The 20560-nt window shown below is 44.9% G+C and overlaps 1 protein-coding gene across 1 annotated transcript in view; it reads left to right on the top strand.

Annotated features, from left to right (window-relative positions):
- The first annotated feature begins 2285 nt into the window (after positions 1 to 2285).
- Phaf1 (phagosome assembly factor 1) overlaps positions 2286 to 20560 on the top strand; it is a 29774-nt gene continuing 11499 nt past the window's right edge. Inside the window, exons 1-8 of the mRNA XM_052166358.1 lie at positions 2286 to 2600; positions 9471 to 9553; positions 13736 to 13819; positions 17610 to 17653; positions 18997 to 19076; positions 19324 to 19418; positions 20011 to 20108; positions 20196 to 20308. Of these exons, the coding sequence (XP_052022318.1) occupies positions 2537 to 2600; positions 9471 to 9553; positions 13736 to 13819; positions 17610 to 17653; positions 18997 to 19076; positions 19324 to 19418; positions 20011 to 20108; positions 20196 to 20308 (661 nt within the window). The 5' untranslated portion in view covers positions 2286 to 2536. The remainder of the gene's footprint in view (positions 2601 to 9470; positions 9554 to 13735; positions 13820 to 17609; positions 17654 to 18996; positions 19077 to 19323; positions 19419 to 20010; positions 20109 to 20195; positions 20309 to 20560) is intronic.

Below are 20560 nucleotides of genomic sequence, written 5' to 3'. Positions count from 1 at the left end.
GCAAGGTTGTGGTTGAGTCATTTTACAAACAGACCAGCCATAAAAGATAAGGGGCATGCCTGGGCAAACTCCTATGGGTCATATACTATCTGGACTGGAGTCTTCTGTCTCTTGTCCCTTGGATGCAGTTTATTAATGTTAAAGTGACCTTCCTGCTAACAAAAATAAACCGCTCTCCTACATTGCTGACGGCCCAATCTGCACATATGCCAAAAAACCCACCCTGTGCACCAGAATTCCCCGCCAATGTTTGAATCAGCAAATCATGTGTAACCTCGCCAACCCCCCCCCCCCCCGCCCCGACAACCCTCCTGACTTTTCCTATATAAACCCCTAACTTTTGAGCCTCAGAGTCGACTCCTCTGTCTCTTGTGTGAGATATGTGTTGACCCAGAGCTCTGATAATAAACTACCTCATGTGTTTGCATCAAGTCGGTCTCTCGAGTTTCCTTGGTGTATGCTATCCCGAGAATGGAGTGTGGGAATCTCTCCAAAAGGAGGTCCCACACTTTCATGATAAAATTTGAGTGGGTCAATTTTATTTATTATTTTAATTTTTATGTGTTTATTCATTTATTATTTATTATTTTTTATTTTTTTTTTTTTTGGTTTTTTGAGACAGGGTTTCTCTGCGTAGCCTTGGCTGTCCGGGAACTCACTCTGTAGACCAGGCTGGCCTCAAACTCAGAAATCTGCCTGCCTCTGCTTCCCAAGTGCAGGGATTAAAGGCATGCACCACCACTTCCCAGCGAGTGGGTCAAATTTAAATAAGCAAAGATACCATTCTGTATTCACAGAAATCACTACTCACTACCCTGGGAGTCTCCCTGGAGTTACTTCCCAGTTTGTGAAGCCTGGGGCTTTTGCCTTTGCCTTGCTTTTCCTGAAATTCCACTGGATTCCAATTCTGGGGCCCAGGCACTTTCCCCTCCTGATAAAAAAAAAAAAAACCCGCGGTTTGTGTTTGTTTGTTTGTTGTTAGCATAACTATTCCTACTCTGGTTAGAGTTCAATTTAGAAAGTTGGTGGCGGAAGGGTCACTTTTTTTTTTATTTTGTTTTGAGGCTAGGTCTACTTTATCTCAAGTTGGCCTTAAACTCTTTTTGTAGCCCGGCATGACCTTGAACTTCTTTCCTGCCGCAGACTCCCAACTACTGGTATTTCACGCAGGCACAAATCAACACACCAGCCTCTAAACATAACTAACTGCACTCGTCAGCATTTCTGCAGCCACCTCCCCACTGGACAGCCCAGTGACCCAGTTGTTTTGACATGCGGCAATGCTTCTCCAAAGACATCCTACTATTTTTGTTTTGTTTTGCTTAATGCCCACTGCACTGACTTGAATTTTTGGTGACGTCTCCACTGTTTGAGCCAGTTTGAGTTCTTAGCCTCTCTCTTAGTTCCCTGCTAAATACTATCCTTAGGAAACATAATGGAAATCAAGCTTGGCTGCCTAGGATCAAGGAACCTTGGGTAATGTCTTTACCCTCCCTGTGCCTCATTTATTCCTCTATAAAATGTGACTGAGGATGTGAGGTCTTGTCATCAAACGAGACTTCAGCTGCCTTTTAATTTTAGGATGCCCTAGAGCAAGCAAGCCGAAAATGCTGACTGAATAGCTAGAGGAGCCCCTCTTCTACTCACTGGAAACGTAGGCACAGAACGCTTAAGACCATAAAGCATTGGCAAGCAGCAATGCTGACTCCAGGCGGAGCTGCAGGAGGCAGCTTCTGTGCTTAGAAAGTATTCCCTCGGTTGAGCATTTCTGGAAATGAGACCTGGCCCGGAACCCTTCAGCCTTCTAACTCAATCCTCTCGCCCTAGCCCTTGCCGGCAATCACACATCCTCAACTCTGAAGTGGACCCTGCACAGAGACCACTGGGTCCAAGGAGAGTACGTTTCTGCACAATTTAGGAAGTGGCAGCCAGCATCGGTACGTGACAAGCCAGATGATGGCCCGCGGGGCCGCAGAGTCTCTTGGGACTGGGTCCTTCCTGTCTGTTTTGGTCCTAGGGCACATTAGTTGGACAAGTGTGTAGACGGCAGACTTTATTTTTGTTGACACGTTTTCCTCGTTGTGCCTTTTCTTGCATAGGCATGCATGGGGTGCTGTGCAGTTTGTAGAACCTCCGGAATGTGGCCCCTAAGTTCTAGAGCAGGGGCCCTTTCAGCTTTACACGCGCGGGTCTGGCCTCCGACCCAGAGTTTGCGCGTGCGCGACTCCGCCCGAAGCCCCGCCTCTATGATTTAGCTCCGCCTTTGCCACACTTTACGGCCCGGCACGCCACTTTTGCTGCAGTTGCTCCGGGCGCTGCTGTTGCTACAGCCTCGCCTGCCGGGGCTGCTGCCCGGGAGGTGAAGGGAGGTGAAGTGTGTTGTTGTGTTCGTGCTGCCGTCGCCGCCCGGAACGGAGTGGAGAGCCGGACGTCCGCGGGCTGGCGAGAGCGGCCAGTCAGCAGCTGCGTGCTCTCCTCAGGCCGGGTCCTGTCTGCGCTGCCGCAGGGAGGCCGCCCGGCCCCGCGAACCGAGCCAATGCTGGACCTGGAGGTGGTGCCTGAACGCTCTCTGGGGAACGAGCAATGGGAATTCACGCTGGGTGAGTGTGGGGTCCTTCTGGGACCCTGTTCGCTGGCCCTTAATTCTCTGTAGCCCCTTCCGCTTCTGGTTTCTGCCCCCAGATGCCCCTGCGCCCGCGCGCGGTTCTTCGCCTTTTCTCACCCTCTAGTCTTTGGGCTCCAGGCTTTAGAATCCCGCTCTTCCCGTCTGTCATAGGCTCAGCGATGCCTCGCCTAGGGCCTCAGCAGGGTTCTTTGGAGCTGTAATAGTAATAGCCAGAACACTCAAATACTTAGTGGAGTGGGAAGGTCCTGCTCTTTTGGATTTATCTCTAATACTCACTCCTCCCTGAGGTCTGAGGATCGATAGTATTATGCCCATTTTGCTGACTGTGTAATAGTTAAGAAATAGGTAGCACCCCTAGTCAACACTCTGGGGAATGGGGGAAAGCTAAACCCATGTCTCACAATCAGATGGTAGGGGGAAATGAGCTTGCTTTTGTGAAGGGAACTCTTGACTTGTTTTCTTCTCTTTTGAAATGTAGTCTTAACGTGTGGTGTCGTAATACCAGATACCAGAGTTAAAAGTTGAAATTGAGTGAAGTGGAAATTACATATTGGCTTGGTAGACAAATCAGTTTGGTCATTTTGGGGCTACTTGGCCCTTGGATGTGAGCAAGAGTGTTTGCATTTAGTAACTCCAGTGTGTTTACTCTGTGGCAGCACTAAGGGAAGGGGCCGGGAAAAGGTGTTCCTGCTGCCTGTTTGTGTGGGCCTCAACCTCTGGCTCTCTACCGGGAGCTCTTGGACTGAGTCAGCTGCTCCATTTGTTTATGGCTTATCCTTGAACGTAGAAGACTGTCAATAGAGACAGCATATTGGAATAACCTAGCCGGGTAGAATGCTGGGACTTGGTGGCTGTCTGCCTCTTTTCTTGCCCATTATAAACGCCAGTTTTATCAAAGACTCTTGGTTCTCAGAACTTAAGACTGTTGCTGTCGACTTCTCAAAATTTAATCAGCTATGAAAATGTTCCATTCAACCTCTTATGAGGCACCAAGAGCTTGGTTGAAAAGCAAATGATGTTTGACTTCTGATTAACATTTTTTTCCTTCCCTGAACAACTCCTACCTAATCTGGGCCTCCCAGGACTGGTTAAGACCCACAGCCTGCAGACTACAGATGGTATACTTAGACTGTGTGTATCTCTTTGTTTGATTTAGTGAAAACAGAAGATCAGTTGGGGTCAGGAAATTTCCAGAACACTGAACTATAACTAACATAATAACTAACTACGCAGGGCTTCTTCTGGCAAATTTGTAAGAACCAAGAATTTGAGTAGGTTTTTTTTTGTTTTTTTGTTTTGTTTTGTTTTGTTTTAAAACACTGTCTTCATATCAGCCAGAATAATAGCCCACTAGGTTTGGAATTGAACTTTGGGAGAAACTCATAGGGCAATTTCATTATTGGTTTTTGTTTTTGTTTTTGTTTTTTGGATTTGTTTTTTTTTTTTTTTTTTTTTTTTTTTTTTTTTTTTGAGACAGGGTTTCTCTGTATAGCCCTGGCTGTCCTGGAACTCACTCTGTTGACCAGGCTGGCCTTGAACTCAGAAATCCGCCTGCCTCTGCCTCCCCAAGTGCTAGGATTACAGGCTTGTGCCACCACCACCCGGCGTTCATTGTTGTTTTTTTGTTAGGTTTTGTTTGCTTGTTTGTTTTTTAGACAGTTACTAACCCAGACTGGTTTCAGACTCCCAGTGCAACAGAAGTTGAGTTTGAACTTATAATATTTCTCTCACCATATTGAGTGTATGTAGTACTTGAGATCAACCCAGTGGCAAGTACCAAAGTGGACCACTACATCAGTCGAAAGTATACATTTTTAAATTTTAAATTCATTTATTTAGGAGGGAAGTTTAGTAATTAGAGTCTTGGCTGCTCTTTCAAAGGACCAGGGTTTGACCCCTAGCACCACCCACTTCTGGCCTCCACAGGCACTGAATACACCATGAGCATACAAACATTCCAGGCAAAACAACATCCATGCACATTCAAAAACGTATCAGGGAAGAGTGGAAGTTCGAGGCCAGCACGTTTGGAAGTCAGAGGACAACGTACGGAGTTGGCCAGGTAACTCCTAGAGATCAGGTAGATTCAGGTCTCCAGCATTGCCAACAAGCACCCTTGCTCCCTGCCCTCTGACCTTAAAACCTGACGTTTTAGATGATGCAAATCTAGTACTGGGCACAAGGACCCAGTGTGTCTACCGAGCCCTAGCTACCCTTGAACTCAGCACTGTAGATCAGGATGGTCACAGATCTGCCCAGCCTCTGGTGTTTACCACCATACCCAGCAAAAGATTATAATCTTATAACTCTGTTATTAAAGGAAATAGAAGGCTCATTTTAGGAATTACCCAATAAGATACTGAACCACAATTTTTTTTTTTTTTTAAAAAGAGGGTATCTTTAACTACAGTGGTTTAGAAAGTGGTTGAGATACAGAAAATGAACAAAGTGAAGTTCTCATAGTAGTTTGGCTGAAGGACCCTTTGAAAGGCTGCAGAGAGGCAAAAGATGCGCTTCTGAGTACTGTTCTGTTGCACTCAAGGGTTGTGTGTGTGCTTTACTTCTTTATTAACATACAAAGAAATGGTTTCGCTCTGACCTTGTCATACTTTGTTCTTATTTGCCACTGCCCTGCCCTTTGCTCTTTCTCCTTCTGGTTGGTCTTCATCTCACCATTGCATTCGAATTCTACCTTTACCTACTTTATAGTGAAAAAAAGATAAAAACATATTTGTTGGTGAGCAGAAAAGGAATTGCAGGATCTCATGGCTCTAGATCATGTGGGTTATAGGTGTTTAATTCTAGGTTAGGTTTGGAGTGTTTTTTAGGTCATTGTGAGGCACTTTTCAAGATTTTTTTCCATGCACATGCATGTGTGTGTGTGAGTGTGTCTGCCTGCAGAGCTGACAGGGAGTAGGATCCCCTGGAGCTGGAATTACAGACATTTATGAGCCGTCCGGCTATGGGTGCTGGGAACAAAACTCAGGTCCTGTGAACAAAACTTAGGTCCTGTGGAAGAGCCATCTCCCCAGCCTCTGTATTCAGATTTCCACACTCACCCTGGACCAGCAACCTTGGGCCCATCACTTCTACCATTCTTTTTCATCTTGAATAATGAAAGGGGGGGGGGGGGAGGGCTGGAGAGATGGCTCAGCGGTTAAGCTCTTACAGAGGTTCTGAGTTCAAATCCCAGCAACCACATGGTGGCTCACAACCATCTATAATGAAACCTGATGCCCTCTCCTGGTGTGTCTTAAGACACAACCGTGTACTCACATATAAGAAATAAATCTTTAGAGCCAGGCGTAGTTGCACACGCCTGTAATTCCAGCACTTGGGAGGCAGAGGCAGGCAGATTTCTGAGTTTGAGGCCAGCCTGGTCTACAGAGTGAGTTCCAGGATAGCCAGGGCTACACAGAGAAACCCTGTCTCGAAACCACCCCCACCACCCCACCCCACCCCCCAAAAAAAGAATAATGAAAGGATGGCATTCTGCTAGGGAATGGTTGCATGGCTGCTCCGTCCAGGGAAGCTCAGTGGACTCTTGATAGATTAATTAGTGATGAGCCTGTCATGAGGAGGAATGGCACAGGACTCTACTAGCGTCCCTGCATCTATGTGTTATTTCAGGTATGTTTTGCAGTGACTTACTTAGTTGTCACTGGAACAAGCAAGAGGCAGATGTTCCCTAGTATTTTGCCTTTGACAGAGTGTCAGAAAGACATCTACTTAGTTTGTTTCTCAGGGTCCCAGCCTTCAGGTTTAAGGATTAGCTTCCTAACAGGCTTTTATATTCTTCTAGAAACCAATCACTCATGAATTTAGCTAAGCTTTTGTTTGTTTTATTTTTGTCTTTGAAACTGGGTCTCTGTGTAGCCCCAGGCTGGCTGGCCTTGATCTCATAGAGCTCTGCCTGCCTCTGCATCCCAAATCCTTGGGTTAAAGGCATGGGCCACTTCAGCTGGCTTCCTGAACTCTGGTTTTAATCCCAGCACTCTCTTCATCGTGAGTTGCGGAGATGGGGGTGGGGTAAAAATCAGTTTTCCTTTCTCTCAGTCTCTCCTGATCCCAACTATCCAAAGTACAGTCGGGACTGTTAAGTGGGGGTGAGTTTGGAAAATGAGTCTGCTTTAGAAGTACGTTCATAGGTTAGAGAATCAGGCCGTGCTTGCCTGTCAGTCACCACAACACTGTTAGCTTCTCTTCTTGTGCCAGCCAGCCTTACCGTTTTTTTTTTTAAAGTCTATGTAAAGATTGGTAAACACATCCTGATCTGCACCAGAATTCTGAGTGTAATCTGTGCAAATGCAGATGTATCTGGCCCTTGTAATCACTGCCTAGCATTATAATGGAGAGCTGCTTCCAGCCTCTTGGCTGCCTTCCTGGCCTTTGTATAATGTTGGAAGATCAGGAAAATACCAGCAGCAGAGACAAGAACACCTAAGCAGAATCTCTGCGAATACCACAGATGCTTTGACTATTGTGGAATAAAGACATTGAAGTTGAAATGATGGTTTTAATAAGATTTGCAGAATGTATTGATGTAAAAGCATGTGTCTAGATTTGTTTTTAATTTTCTGAGACAAAATCTTGTCCATACTAGTCTGGAACTTTGAGCAGTCCTCCTGCCTTAGTATCTAGGTATTGGGATTATAGGCCTGAGTCACTATGCTTGGCTTGGATTTGCTTTTGAATTTCATCTTTAGAAGGCCTAAAGGCAGATTTAAAGGGTCATTTAAGAAAACATTCTCCAGCATTGCCTTGTTGTGTGGAGACAATGGCTTGCTGCAGTCCAAGATAATATGCATGTCTGTGGTCATAAATATTGGAAATTGTGTAGGAAATGATCTTATCCCCTGATGAATTTAGGTTAGTGGTTCATTTTATTATAACAGATGTGTGGGCTATTGTAGAGAGAGAAGGGATTTAACCTAACCTAGGGGCCTAGTGAAGGTTTGGTATTAACCTACAGGAGAAAGATAGATGATGTATGCAGGAAAACATAATCAGTCTGGATTTATAATTAAAGCATGGTGTGCTGGCAAAAGAATAATAGCTAGGCATGGTGGTGCACCCTCTACCCCTAGCACACCTCTAATCCCAGGATACAGGTGGCAGACTGATGGATCTCTGTGAGTTTGAGGCCAGTCTGGGCTACATAGTGAGTTCTAGGACAGCCAGGGATACAGTGAGACCCTGTCTTGATTCTCTCCCCATCCCCTCAATTCTGTTTGGTTTTAGCTGTCTGGAACACTGTGAAGGCTCTGGGTTCAGGGGACAGAAGGTAAAGTCTGTTGTGGACTTCCACTAGGAAGTACAGTTTATAAACTTAATTAAGAGACGAAGGGAAAAGAAAGAGTTTAGAGGTTTTTGATGTCAGATACAGTCACTGGATATTGGAAATAGTAAGAGAGACCCAGAGTACCAAGAACATGAAAAAACAAAACAAACACTTTGACTCTGCTGGCTCTTATTTGCCTTTACTCATACACAGAAAGCAGATTGACATTCAAGGTGGGATCTGGGAAACTGGGTGAATAAGTCATAAGCAGACGAAATGAACTGTGTCAGACATACCCATAGAGACTAAGGAGGCTGAAGGAAGAGCAGGAAGGAATGGTATTAACAGAGAGGTATGGGGAGATGGTGCTATGAGACCTGTGTTGCAGGAATGGCAAGCTGAATTATAAGTCCAAATCATTCATATTCTTAGCAGCTTTGTCTACCGTGCATTAGGCTCTGTTAGGGAAGGCTAAAAAAAAGTGTTTTTATCAATTATAAGTCAGGACTGGGGGTTTAGTTTAGTAAAATGATTGTCCAGCAAGCATGAGGGTCTGAATTTATTTGTCAGAACTCACATTAAAGCTAAATTTAGAAATATAAAAATAAATAGGTGGGTGGTGGTAGCGTAAACCTAATCCCAGCACTTGGGAGGAAGAGGCAGGAGGATCTCTGAGTTTGGAGCCAGCCTGGTCTACAGAGTGAGTTCCAGGACAGGCAGGGCTATACAGAGAAACCCCTATCTTAAAACCATAGATAGATGGATGGATGGACGGACGGACAGACGGACGGACAGACACACCATGCATGTTTCCTTCGGTCTGTTTTGTTTTTGAATCTTGCCACAAATTCACAATCCTCTTGCCTCTTGCCTTATAAGAATTGATATTTACAGTCAAATGCCATCATGCCTAGTAGCTTCAAACTTTTTTTTTAAAGATTTATTTATTTTTATGTAAGTGAGCACACTGTCACTTTCTTCAGACACACTGGAAGAGGGCATCAGATCCCATTACAGATGGTTGTGAGCCACCATGTGGTTGCTGGGAATTGAACTCAGTACCTTTGGAAGAACAGTCAGTGCTCTTAACCACTGAGCCATCTCTCCAGCCCCAGCTTTAAACTTTTTTAATGAATGCATATAAGTCATATGCCCCAGTAAGCTCTGATCTGAGATGCTGAGACAGATGCCAGAGAGGAAGAGATGGGGCTGTGCTGGGTCACAGGAACCGGTGCAGAGCAGGCAAGAGCTAGGTCTCCAGTCATGGCATTGGCTAAGACCTTTGGCTGCTGGAGATCAGTTTGGCTGTCCTATCTCTAAGAGGCGTTTTCTATGTTCATTTTCTCCTCTTGGACAATCTTGAGTGGTCCTTTGGTATTTGCTGTTTAACTTTATCCTGACTGACTTTAATGATTCAGCCCTGCGTGCAGGCTTCAGGGAATGTGCTTAGCACTGTGTGTGTGTGTGTGTGTGTGTGTGTGTGTGTGTGTGTGTGTGTGTGGAGGGGGGGGTGTCAGTCAGTGGATAACCAAGTAACCATGCGGTATCCTCCCTTTCTTTCAGGAATGCCTCTGGCTCAGGCAGTAGCCATTCTTCAGAAGCACTGTCGCAGCATCAAAAATGTCCAGGTTCTCTACAGTGAGCAGGTGAGTGGTAGCTGATTTGTTTACTGAACTAGAAGACTTTTGGTCACTGGTCAGTGAGTGACCTCCAGAGAAAACAGTGGGAGAGGGTAGCTGGGGGGAGTTGCTGCGTTTCAACAGGAGTTTTAGGTCAGTTTGGTTCTGCTAGCTAGTATCTTGTCTTGGTTTGGAAACTTTGGTCTTGATAATCTAGTGCTGCCAGGTTTTAAACAGAAGAACAGTTTAAAAGAAAAAACTAGGCGGGTGGTGGTGGTGCATGCCTTTAATCCCAGCCCTTGGGAGGCAGAAGCTGGCAGATTTCTGAGTTCGAGGCCAGCCTTGGTCTACAGAGTTGAGCTCCAGGACAGCCAGGGCTACACAGAGAAACCCTGTCTTGAAAAAACAAAAACACCCTAAACCTGTTTTTTTGTTTTGTTTTGTTTAAATCTGTGCTTAACTACTAACCCTTAAAATGGGGGCCTTTTCATGGGATGTCACCTCAGAAGCTGCCTCGGATCTTCTAGAGTATCTTTTCTGCTTTGTTGGTTGTCTTATATTCAGAATTGTTTCAGGAACCATCTCTAGCTAGCAGAGCATATGACTTGACAGGGAGTTGGCCTAACTCACTCCTATTCCTCTCTCTCCACCCAGCTCTGAAGCCTGCAGTTTTCTGTGACATTAGAACAAGTGCAGTTTGTAAAACAGCCTTTGTGTTGCAAAGCTTTGAAAGCCTAGGAGGCCAAAGACTGTCCTTGCGGCTTTGCTGAGACTTTTTTGAGTTTCAACTCTTGAAGCAAATTAGATTATAAGTAGGTAAGATTCCTGTCAAGCTGCCCTGTTTGGTTTAGAGCAGCGGTTGAATTAGACCTTATCCCTTGGCTCTTCTGAAGGATCCAAAGAGGATGCTTAATCTCCAAGCGAGGGCAACCTGCCACAAATTCAGAACTTGCTGGAATGTACAGGGTTCCTTGAGTCATGGTGACAGTGGGGTCTCATTTCAAAGGATGGATGATGGCTTTTTAAACTCTTTGCTCTCTGTTAACCCTAACCTGAAAAGAAGAGGCCGTTAAAATAAGGAAGTAGGCTTGCTTCTAAGCCTTGAGCTGTACAGTTATCACTCTGGCTTTGAAAATTAGGCTTTATGCTTTCCAGCCATTTTGTACAATACTTGATTATCATTTATTATTCCAGTGTTTGCAGAAATGCTAACGTTAAGTTCATTTTCTCTAGTATTTTCTTTATTTAAAAATTTTTTAGTTGTATAAATGTTTTGCCTGTGTGTGCATGTATGTACTTCCTGCATGCAGTGCCCAGTGCCTTCAGAGGCCAGAAGAGGGTATCCTTGAAACTGGAGTTACAGATAGTTGTAAGCCACTGTGTGGGTGCTGGGAACTCAAATTGAGTCCTCTGCAAGAACAGCAAATGTTCTTAATCACTAAGCCTTCTCTCTAACTCCTTCCCAATATTTTCTGAGCATCTGTAACTATTTTATAGACATAGTTGGCTTTAGAATTTTAAGACCAGGTTTCATGTAGCCAGGGCTGGGCTTGAACATCTGAGCCTCCTGTCCTTACCTTCCAAGTGCTAGGGTTATAGAGAGATGATAATATACCAAACCAAAACCACGGGTTTTTGAGTCTAGATCTACATTCTTCCTAATTTTTTAGTTGCATGGCTTCTGAAAATTTAATGACTGGTCTGTTAAATTCATATATTACTAGAACAACCTTTTGAGACAAGGTCTCAGTGTATACCCCTTGCTGGTCTTTAACTATATTGGTTGTCCCCAAACTCAAGTGCTGTCTTCCTGCCTCTGCCTTCCAGATGCTGGGGCTAAGGTTGTATGCCACCATGCTGGCCTTTGAACAGTGTTTGACAAGGATCTAAAGATGACATTAGAGTTCCAACGTAGTACTGTGTGGGGAAGTGATCTGTGAACAGATATCCTGGACCCAGGTTGAGCTCTGGCTTTGAACCCTGGAGACCCAGTGGATGCTTGTCACCTACATGAACAGCAGGTTTTTGGCCACTCCCCTTGAGCCCAGCTCCTGTCACAGCTACAGCTTCCCACAGGCGCCCCCCTTCCCCCCCTCAGAGATCTATGGCCATCAGTCAGGCAGGAGCAGCACCAAGCCCTCCCACATGCAGATAAGGTTCCCCCAAGCTCTCAGCCCAAGCCAATGAGAAGTACCTGCTGTCAGACCCTAAACCACCCCAAAACTGTATATAAATCCTATCCAGAATCCTATAGATGAGATTAAAGGTGTGTGAGAACTACTTTGTTGTCCGAGAGCTTCCTTCATAAGGGCTGTAACACTTGGGAAGAGGTCTGCTCTCCCAAAACACTACCTGCAGCTCCACTGCACTCCTCCCTGGCTAGTCGACCTCTCCACCCAGCCCACCCCACTCAATGCAGGTGGCATGGCGCAGGGGAAGCAACTTCCCCTCTCTGCTCGAACCCTCTTCCCTCTGCCAGAACTCTCTCTCACAGCCAGAGATCTCTGCGGAAAGCCTCCAGTACACACGACACAGGCCCACAGGAACTTTTTAGACACAATCCATAAATTAGACGTAAGTCCACGCTGGCCTCCAATTTATAATCCTCCTGTGTCAGGAAGATTATAATACCAAGTGCTGAGATCCTGGATATGTGCTACTGCACTACTATGCAGTGCTTCTTAAACGTGGGACTGTTCTCTCTTACCTTTTTTTCCACCATGTATTTCCTCTCTGCTTCCAAGTTCAGAAAACTTTGCTGTTATTTCAGCAATATATATATATATATATATATATATATATATATATATATATATATATATATATATATATATATCCTGTTCTCTTTCTCCTCTTTCCTTCACTCTTTTCTTTTTCTTTTTTTTTTTCCTTCACTCTTATTCCTCTTTGCTGGAGATGAAACCTGGGGCCTCAAGTCTACTAAGTACTCTACCAGTAAGGCCCACCCCCCAGAGGAATACCTTATCTGTGCAATTCACACCTTGGAATTTAAAGCCTGCTTATCAAGTGACCTCATCTTTTTTAGAGGGCAAAGCAAGCATTGATGGTAACTCCTAGGTCTACTCCCTGGTAGAGTCTGTGGGGAAGGAGAGCAGACAATTTAAGCTAATTCCAGAAGGTTCTTGGGAGGGAATTTCCCTATAAGGCCTTCCAGGGTAGCATCTGGCTTTCTAATTTGTGTCTTTGTCTCTTAAAACCACGCCTGTTATTCACTTTGTTTACTTTAGTTAAAATCTTTTGAACAGATTTTTGCCTGGTTCAAGAAGGATCAAGCTTGAGGTAGCTGTGTTTTTCCCTTCCAGCTGCAGCAATCTGAGTCAGTTCTGTGATAGTCTTTAAACCATTAAATCTTTGAAGTGATTGCATTGGGCTACAAGCAGGAAGAGGAGGGAGACATCTGTTCTTGGCACATTCTGACCTACCATCTTTGTCCTCAAAACAACCTTGAAGGAAAGAGGTGATCTATTCCTAGGTAGGAACCAGAATCAGGAAAGTTTGAAGAGATGTAAGGTCATGGGGGTTCGTTCATAGCTGTGTCCTGCCATTTCCCACAGGACCAAGAAGGGACAGATGTAGAAATATCACTCCTGGGATCTTGGGCTTTTCAGAAAGAAGCATCATGGTATAGAATGGGCAAAAGAAAAGATTCGGTCTTTTGTATAACCAGATCACAAGGTATTTTATTCCAAGAATTTGGCCTAAAATATTCAAAATAAAACATGTGATCGCTGTGGATAGTACCAAGAGCCTATGTACAGACATGGGTTCAGCTGACATGCATAACCAGTACCTTGCTGGGTTTGGATCCTGAGACTTTCACATGACATTTACTACTAGTAGACTTCTCTGCTAGTTTAATGGTAAACTATTAAGATAGATATCACTCTGGGGCCCCAGAAAATGACCTGTTCACTCACTTAATTCTGACTTTTCTTCCCCTGTATTTGTACTAAAATCTGAAAGGGAAAGGCTCTTTTCAGCCAATATTATAAAGCAGGAGTTGCAGGTCAGAAGTAAGAGACATGACATTCATCCACAAGTTTTGGTTTTAAGCTTCCAAACTTCATTAGTTGGGGGAAGGTACTGCATTACATATTCCCTGTGTGTTGGTGCTTTGTTGTAAGGCTTTTTAGTAGCTGCTGGTGAGTAAATCAGTTGTTCAAAGTGTGTTTTATTTTTGTTTTGTAGTCTCCTCTAAGCCATGACCTCATCCTTAACCTGACTCAGGACGGGATCAAACTACTGTTTGATGCTTTCAATCAGAGACTTAAGGTAACCATAAATGACAACTATAGTTTCGCATCTGGCTCGTCCAGTCTGTCTGGAGCTGATTGACATGTGCTATTGTGAGGTGTTTTGGAAACTTATAAGTGGGTATAGACTTCGTTGGTTCAGTAGAAAACTAAAGCTGTGCCCATTTCTCTGAAGGTGGGTAGAAAAGTGCACTGAGCTGGGGTGATGGAAAAGAGCTTTGTGGTCCTTTGCTCAGGGCTAAGAAGAGAGTGTTGTAGATTTGCGGGAATGGTAACCCAAGTCTTGTTTGAAGTGCTGAGAATGGAGCCTCACTATAGGGCAGGATCAAATAACTTTAGTCAGGTTTATGGGTCTTGTTTTTCTTCTTTTATATGCCAGACAGTATCACCTAAAGATTGAAAAATGAAAATTTCTTCTGGGACTTAGGGTTTGTTGTTAATACTACCAGGAGCGAGTTGATTCTTTAGCCTCATTGTGGAAATACGAACTACTTGCTGATGTGTAGGGTATCTTACTTGGCATGCAGTTTGCCAGCACCTGTTCAGTCCAGGATGTTTTTAATACTCTGTTTTCAAACGCCTTGACTGCTCAGGTTAGTCATGTGAGAGCAGACTCACAGCTCAGAGTCATGGGGTTAAGTGGAACACCAATGCTGTTTTCCTGCTTAGGTTATGGAGTAGCCCTTCCAAAGGCTGGCATGCTTGTAGCTCCTGTCATCTAATCACAAGTGAGCTACTGAGAAGAAAAAAAATAGGACATGGAAAGGATTTTCTTGGAGAAGATCCTTCTGGGAGGTCATTGGCCAGCCATAGTTGTAATTGTCAGGTAAAGAATGCCTGCATCTTCTACAAGCAGGGCTTCTGGCTGAGAGCAGACAGTCCCTGTCAGCAGAAGGTCCTGACCTGGGTGAAGTGGCAGCCACTTTGGTGTGGTATAATGCCATACCCAGGCATTCTGAAGAGGACCCTGGCCACCTTCTGAACTACCCTGTTCCTGTCTTCCTTTCCATGGCCTCTCTTAGTAACAGCTGCCATACTTACAAGCTTCATACTGCCCGGAAGTAGTTTCATATGCGACAGACTTACCTAATGTGCATTGAATAGCTTCCCTACAGAGTAAGTACAGGGTAATGACCCACTAAGTGTCTTTTTCTTTTAATGTTTCTTTCTTCTTTTTTTTTTTTAAAGATTTATTTATTTGCCTGCTGCTGCTGGTGGTGGTGGTGGTGGTGGTGGTGGTGGTGGTGGTGGTGGTGGTGATGGTGATGGTGGCAGTGGTGGCGCATGCCTTTAATCCCAGCACTTGGGAGGCAGAGGCAGGCGGATTTCTGAGTTTGAGACCAGCCTGGGCTACAGAGTGAGTTCCAGAACACTCAGGGCTACACAGAGAAACTCTGTCTCGAAAACAAACAAACAAACAAAAAAAGATTTATTTATTTCATGCATGTGGATACACTGTCTCTCTCTTCAGACAAACCAGAAGAGGGCATCGGATCCCATTACAGATGGCTGTGAGCCACCATGTGGTTGCTGAGAATTAAGCTCAGGACCTCTGGAAGAACAGTCAGTGCTCCTAACTGCTGACCCAGCTCTCCAGCTCCCCCCACTAAGTGTGTTAATGCAACCAGGGAACAGATCATACAAGCTGGGAGGAAAGGATTCTTTAGAAAGGCTCAACAGACAGAGCAGTTCTTTCTAGCTGGAGGGATCAAAATAGCTTCAGAATAGTGGTGAGGTTTCTAACTTGATTCAGTGTCATGTTTTCTTTTGTTTGTTTGTTTGTTTGTTTGTTTTTTCGAGACAGGTTTTCTCTGTGTAGCCCTGGCTCTCCTGGAACTCACTCTGTAGACCAGGCTGGCCTTGAACTCAGAGATCCGCCTGCCTCTGCCTCCCAGAGTACTGGGATAGCAGGCGTGCACCACCACCGCCCACCACCGCCCGGTTATGTTTTCTTATTTAAAAGTTGCATGCATGTGTGACACAGAATACATGTCGAGGTCAGTTCTCTCACATGAGGGTCCTGGAAGTCGAATTCAGATCCTTAGACATGATGGCAAAGGCTTTTACCCTCCGATCCATCACATAAGTCCCAGTGTTAATGTTCTATAAATACATACATACATACATACATACATACATACATACAAACAACTTAGAAACTTCAGGGGACAAGGCTGGAAATATAGCTCACCTGGTGGAGAGTCTGCCTGTGCTCAGTCCCTGGCACTGTATGAACCAGAAGTCGTAGCATACAAGCATACATCTATAATTCCAGCACTGGGAGAGAGGCAGGATGATCAAGAGTTCAAGACCATACTTGACTACCTTTGGTACTAGAAGGCCAGCCTGGGCTACATAACACCCTGTCTCAAAAAAAAAAAAAAAAGGAAAAGGAGGCAGGTGAAGCACAGACTCCTGTTGGAGCTTCGGTACTTTTGAGTGTGAGTGTTCCAGTTTCTGTGTCAGTGCTGTGCTGCTCACAACCTCTTCCACAGCTCAGTTCAGAGTGCAGGACAGCTCTGCCTGCTTGTGCCACCCCCACTGGAGGATAATAAATGGGGCCTCCAGCCTCTAGCCAGCCGTGTTGCAGGACGCTAAGACATGACATCACAGTATCAAGGACTTTGTAGTGCTTATTATTTGGTACCAGTAATGCCTAAATGTTTAGTGCCTTTTCATTTGTCTCTGCTCTGACTCCTGGCATTTCATCTGAGGCAGATGCTAAAGGGACAATTTCACAAGGGCCCTCAGGATCATCAGGTTTAACCAGATCCCCTTTATTAGGGACATAATCTAATAGTCTCCACTTGTTCTGCCCTAATGTAGGCCTGTTTCCTAGGAGGATAGACCTCCTCCTCTCTCATTTTATACTGTAAATAAAATAAGCTAATTTTATTTATTAGCTTATTGGTTTGGTTTTTGTTTTTTATAATGTATCAAATATGGCACGAGGCCTGGTGAACTGGGTCACGCCTTTAATCCTAGAACTTGAGAGGCACAGGCAGGACTCTCTTGAACTTGAGAGTTCAAGGCCAGCCTGGTCTACATTGTGAGTTCCAGAAATCTAGGGCTACCTAGTGAAGCCCTCACAAAAAGTCCAGTGTGGAAGAGGAAAAGGTTTCTGTATTGAGCACATCCAAGCTGGGTGGGTATGTTTCCTGGGATGTGGCATTGTAGAATGATATGTATTCTAATGTGTCTCTACACTGGATTAGATGGAAGGGCCTCAATCCAAAGCATCTGTGGTTAGCTTTCAAACACTATTAAGAAGGGGAAGTTGTGGCTAGGTGTGGCTTTATACACTTTATAATCCCAGCACTTGGGAGGCAGAGGCAGGAACAAGTTGGAGGTCTGCCTGGGCCACATAATAAATTCTAGGATAGTCAGGCTGCATAATGAGACCCTGTCTCAAAAAGAAAAAGAATGTATGGAGGAAGGCCATGATTTGTGTTTTTCTTCCCAGTTTTGTTCTTTGTTTTATGTGGAGACAAGTCTGAGCTGTTTGCTCGGGCCAGTGTCAGACTCCCGCTTCAGGCTGACCTCTGTCCTCGGCTCCCAAGTGGAGAGGATAGATGTGCAGTTCCTCATGTGACCTTCCCTCCCCAAATGCAGAGTGTGCACAGAAAATGGCAGGCAGTGCTTCCGCAGAGTCTTGGCATCTGGGGCCGTGGGGGTGACGCTGAGACCATATTAAACTTACGTTTTTGTTAAGCTGTATCCCGAGTTTGCTTTTGGAGAGTATATTTTATTTGAGATAGGGTAACAACTTGAACAGTTACAGTACCTAAACATTTTCCTTTATTTTTTAGGTGATTGAAGTTTATGACTTGACAAAAGTAAAGTTAAAGTATTGGTAAGTTTTCTCCCTCACTGGTATATGTTGTATTTGGTAAAGACCAACTTTATCTCCTGCCTTCATTAAAATACTAAAGGATTGATTGCATTTCCTGCAGTCCAGGAATTAGAGCCTACTGCCATAGTTCCCTGAGGCAGCCTCCCAACCTACTCAGGTTCTTGAGGAAGTAAGCCTCATTAAAAACATGCTGGGTGTTTTGACACGTTGCCTGTATGTATAAAATCTAATTCAACTCTCCCATCAAAGTACGACTTGCAACAGGAATGCTGTGACAGTCTCCTGAGTCACAGTGGCCCTTTCCTGCATAGCCCTTCTTTGTCACATTTTTTCAGGTTTCTGAGTAACAGAAATGGACCAAGCCAGGTAGTTCTGACTCAAACCAGTGCTAATGAGACCACCTTTTCAGAGGCGAGGTGAGGCGAGGCTGCCTGTCAGAATGAGTACAGGATGGCCTGTCCACAGCCTTAGGTACTTGAGCCAACTGGTAGAGTGCTGTGCCACACAGAACAAGCTCGCAGGGGTTAGGAGCACCTTCAGCCCAGCAGTAGTGAGCTTGTCCGGCGTATGAGGCTCACTCCTCACTCCTGTAACAACAAAGAAGACACACCTTCCAGTAAGGTGCATGCCCTTATTGAGAGCATGACAAGGACCCACTTCCTGGGGCCATCCTGGCAGTATTTGCTAGTATAGGCATGGACAAACATGTAATGGCACTAGATCCGTTTGTCCTTTCAGTGTTACTCGCTCGAATCTTCTTACCTCAAGGTCTAAGTCATCTTTGTCCTTTTATTTAGAGCCAGTAATGTATTGGGAAGCCCCAGAGAGTCAACATATATATAGATGGGCTTCCAAGAATTGACCTATTCTCACCTAATAAATTCTTTTTATTTACAATTTATTTAATTTTAAATTTATTTGTTTTAGCCTGGAACTCTGTATATAAACCAGGCTGGCCTATAACTCACTGATAATCTGCCTCCCAGGTGCTAATTGTCGTTTTATTTTTATGTAATCTTTTAAGAATAACTCTTTTTTTTTTTTTCTTAAGACCAGCCTGGCCTCGAACTCAGAAATCCACCTGCCTCTGCCTCCCAAGTGCTGTGATTAAAGGCATGTGCCACCATTGCCCGGCTAAGAATAACTCTTATGCTGAATACAGTGGCACATGCTGGTAATCCCAACACCTGGCAGGCCAAGACTGGAGGACTGTGGTATTCTCACAGCCAGCCAGGGTACATAGCAGGATTCTGTCACTTAATAAATAACTTGCAGCCACCTTTTCTCATGATCTAAAGCCCATCTTGTTAAACCTGATATTAAAAAGTTCTTGTGTTTTTCAGTGGGGTGCATTTTAACTCTCAGGCCATCGCACCTACCATTGAGCAAATTGACCAGTCTTTTGGCGCAACCCATCCTGGAGGTAAGCCAAGTCCATCTGATTCCTGTGGTCAGCCTGTAGCAGTAAGCCTGTGGGTGGTGCCATCTCTCCTTATCTCAGGTGCTTGGATGGGTGTGTAGCTCCTCTGACCCTTGTTTTCATCCTAGTAGGTCAGTTCAGAGACTAGACAAAAGCAGTTCCTCTGTGGAGTTAACTGCTGCCTGCTGAGCTGGTCTATACTGGGAAGCAGCCTCAGTCAACTGTGTCATTCTTTCTGACTTATTCACAGTGTACAACTCCGCGGAGCAGCTCTTCCACCTCAACTTCCGAGGACTGTCTTTCTCTTTCCAGTTGGACTCTTGGACGGAGGCTCCCAAGTATGAGGTCAGCACTTCCAGTGTCCTTGTGGCTTTTTCCCAGGTCCTTGTGGGATAAGGAAGTAGGTAGGGCACCATTCTTTAACAGCCAAGAAATAGAGTTCACAGGAAGAAGAAGGGGGCAGCGTTCCTAGGAAGAGGGTATTTTGCACTGTAGAGGCCATTAAGGCCCTCACATTGTCAGTGTTATATCCAGCCATTTTCTAACTGCAACATCCTAAACAGTCTGAAGAGTCCATTCTCTGGATCTTCAGTTACTTGTTGCTTCAAAGTTTCACAAACCAGAGTGATGACACACACTGTATGTAATCCCAGAATTAGGAGACTGAGGCAGAAGGATCTTTGGTTTAAGGCCAGCCTAAATTAGTAAACTTTGTCTCAAAGGAAAGAAAGAGGAAGGAAGGAAGGAGGGACGGAAGAAAGGCAGGCGGGCAATAAAACTCAAAGATGAAAGATGCACTTGCTTATTTAAAGTGACTTAGTTGACTTGGAGCCAAGTTGGAGCTTGTGCTTTGACCAGACCAGTTCTTAATGAGGATTAGAGAATGAATCACGTGATCTACATAATGTCCTTAGTAAAATTCATGTCTTGTTTGCAGCCCAATTTTGCTCATGGTCTAGCTTCTCTCCAGATACCCCATGGAGCAACTGTAAAGCGAATGCACATCTATAGTGGAAACAGCCTCCAGGATACCAAGTGAGTGTGGGGAGCGTGAGCTTTGCACTAGCCTGTGGCCTTTCTGGGAGGGAGGCCCATGCCTTGTTCATTCTGTGCCTCCTCCAGGGCTCCCGTGATGCCCCTGAGCTGTTTCCTGGGGAACGTATATGCTGAGAGTGTGGATGTTCTTCGAGATGGAACTGGACCCTCAGGGCTGCGGCTTCGCCTACTGGCTGCAGGTAGGTCCCCACTGTGTCACATCTGTGGAGCCTGTTCTACCACCGGAAGTACATGCTGAGTGCTCGTTCCTGGTTTGTAGACATGTTTATTGTTACGTTCCTGTGTTGGAAAGGGCCCATAAAATTTCAGGGGTTTCCTTGTATGGACACGAATTCTAATTGTGAGATTTTGACCTCCCAAAAAGCAGAGTTTCCTAATATCATCTTAACTGGTTCAGGTGTGTCCAGGAGGTGGAGGCACACGCCTTTAAT

The sequence above is a fragment of the Apodemus sylvaticus genome, chromosome 21 (assembly GCF_947179515.1).
Source record: "Apodemus sylvaticus chromosome 21, mApoSyl1.1, whole genome shotgun sequence".
NCBI classification, from domain to species: Eukaryota; Metazoa; Chordata; class Mammalia; order Rodentia; family Muridae; genus Apodemus; species Apodemus sylvaticus.
Note: the sequence above shows the minus strand (reverse complement) of the source record. Positions and strands in the feature narration are given on the sequence as shown.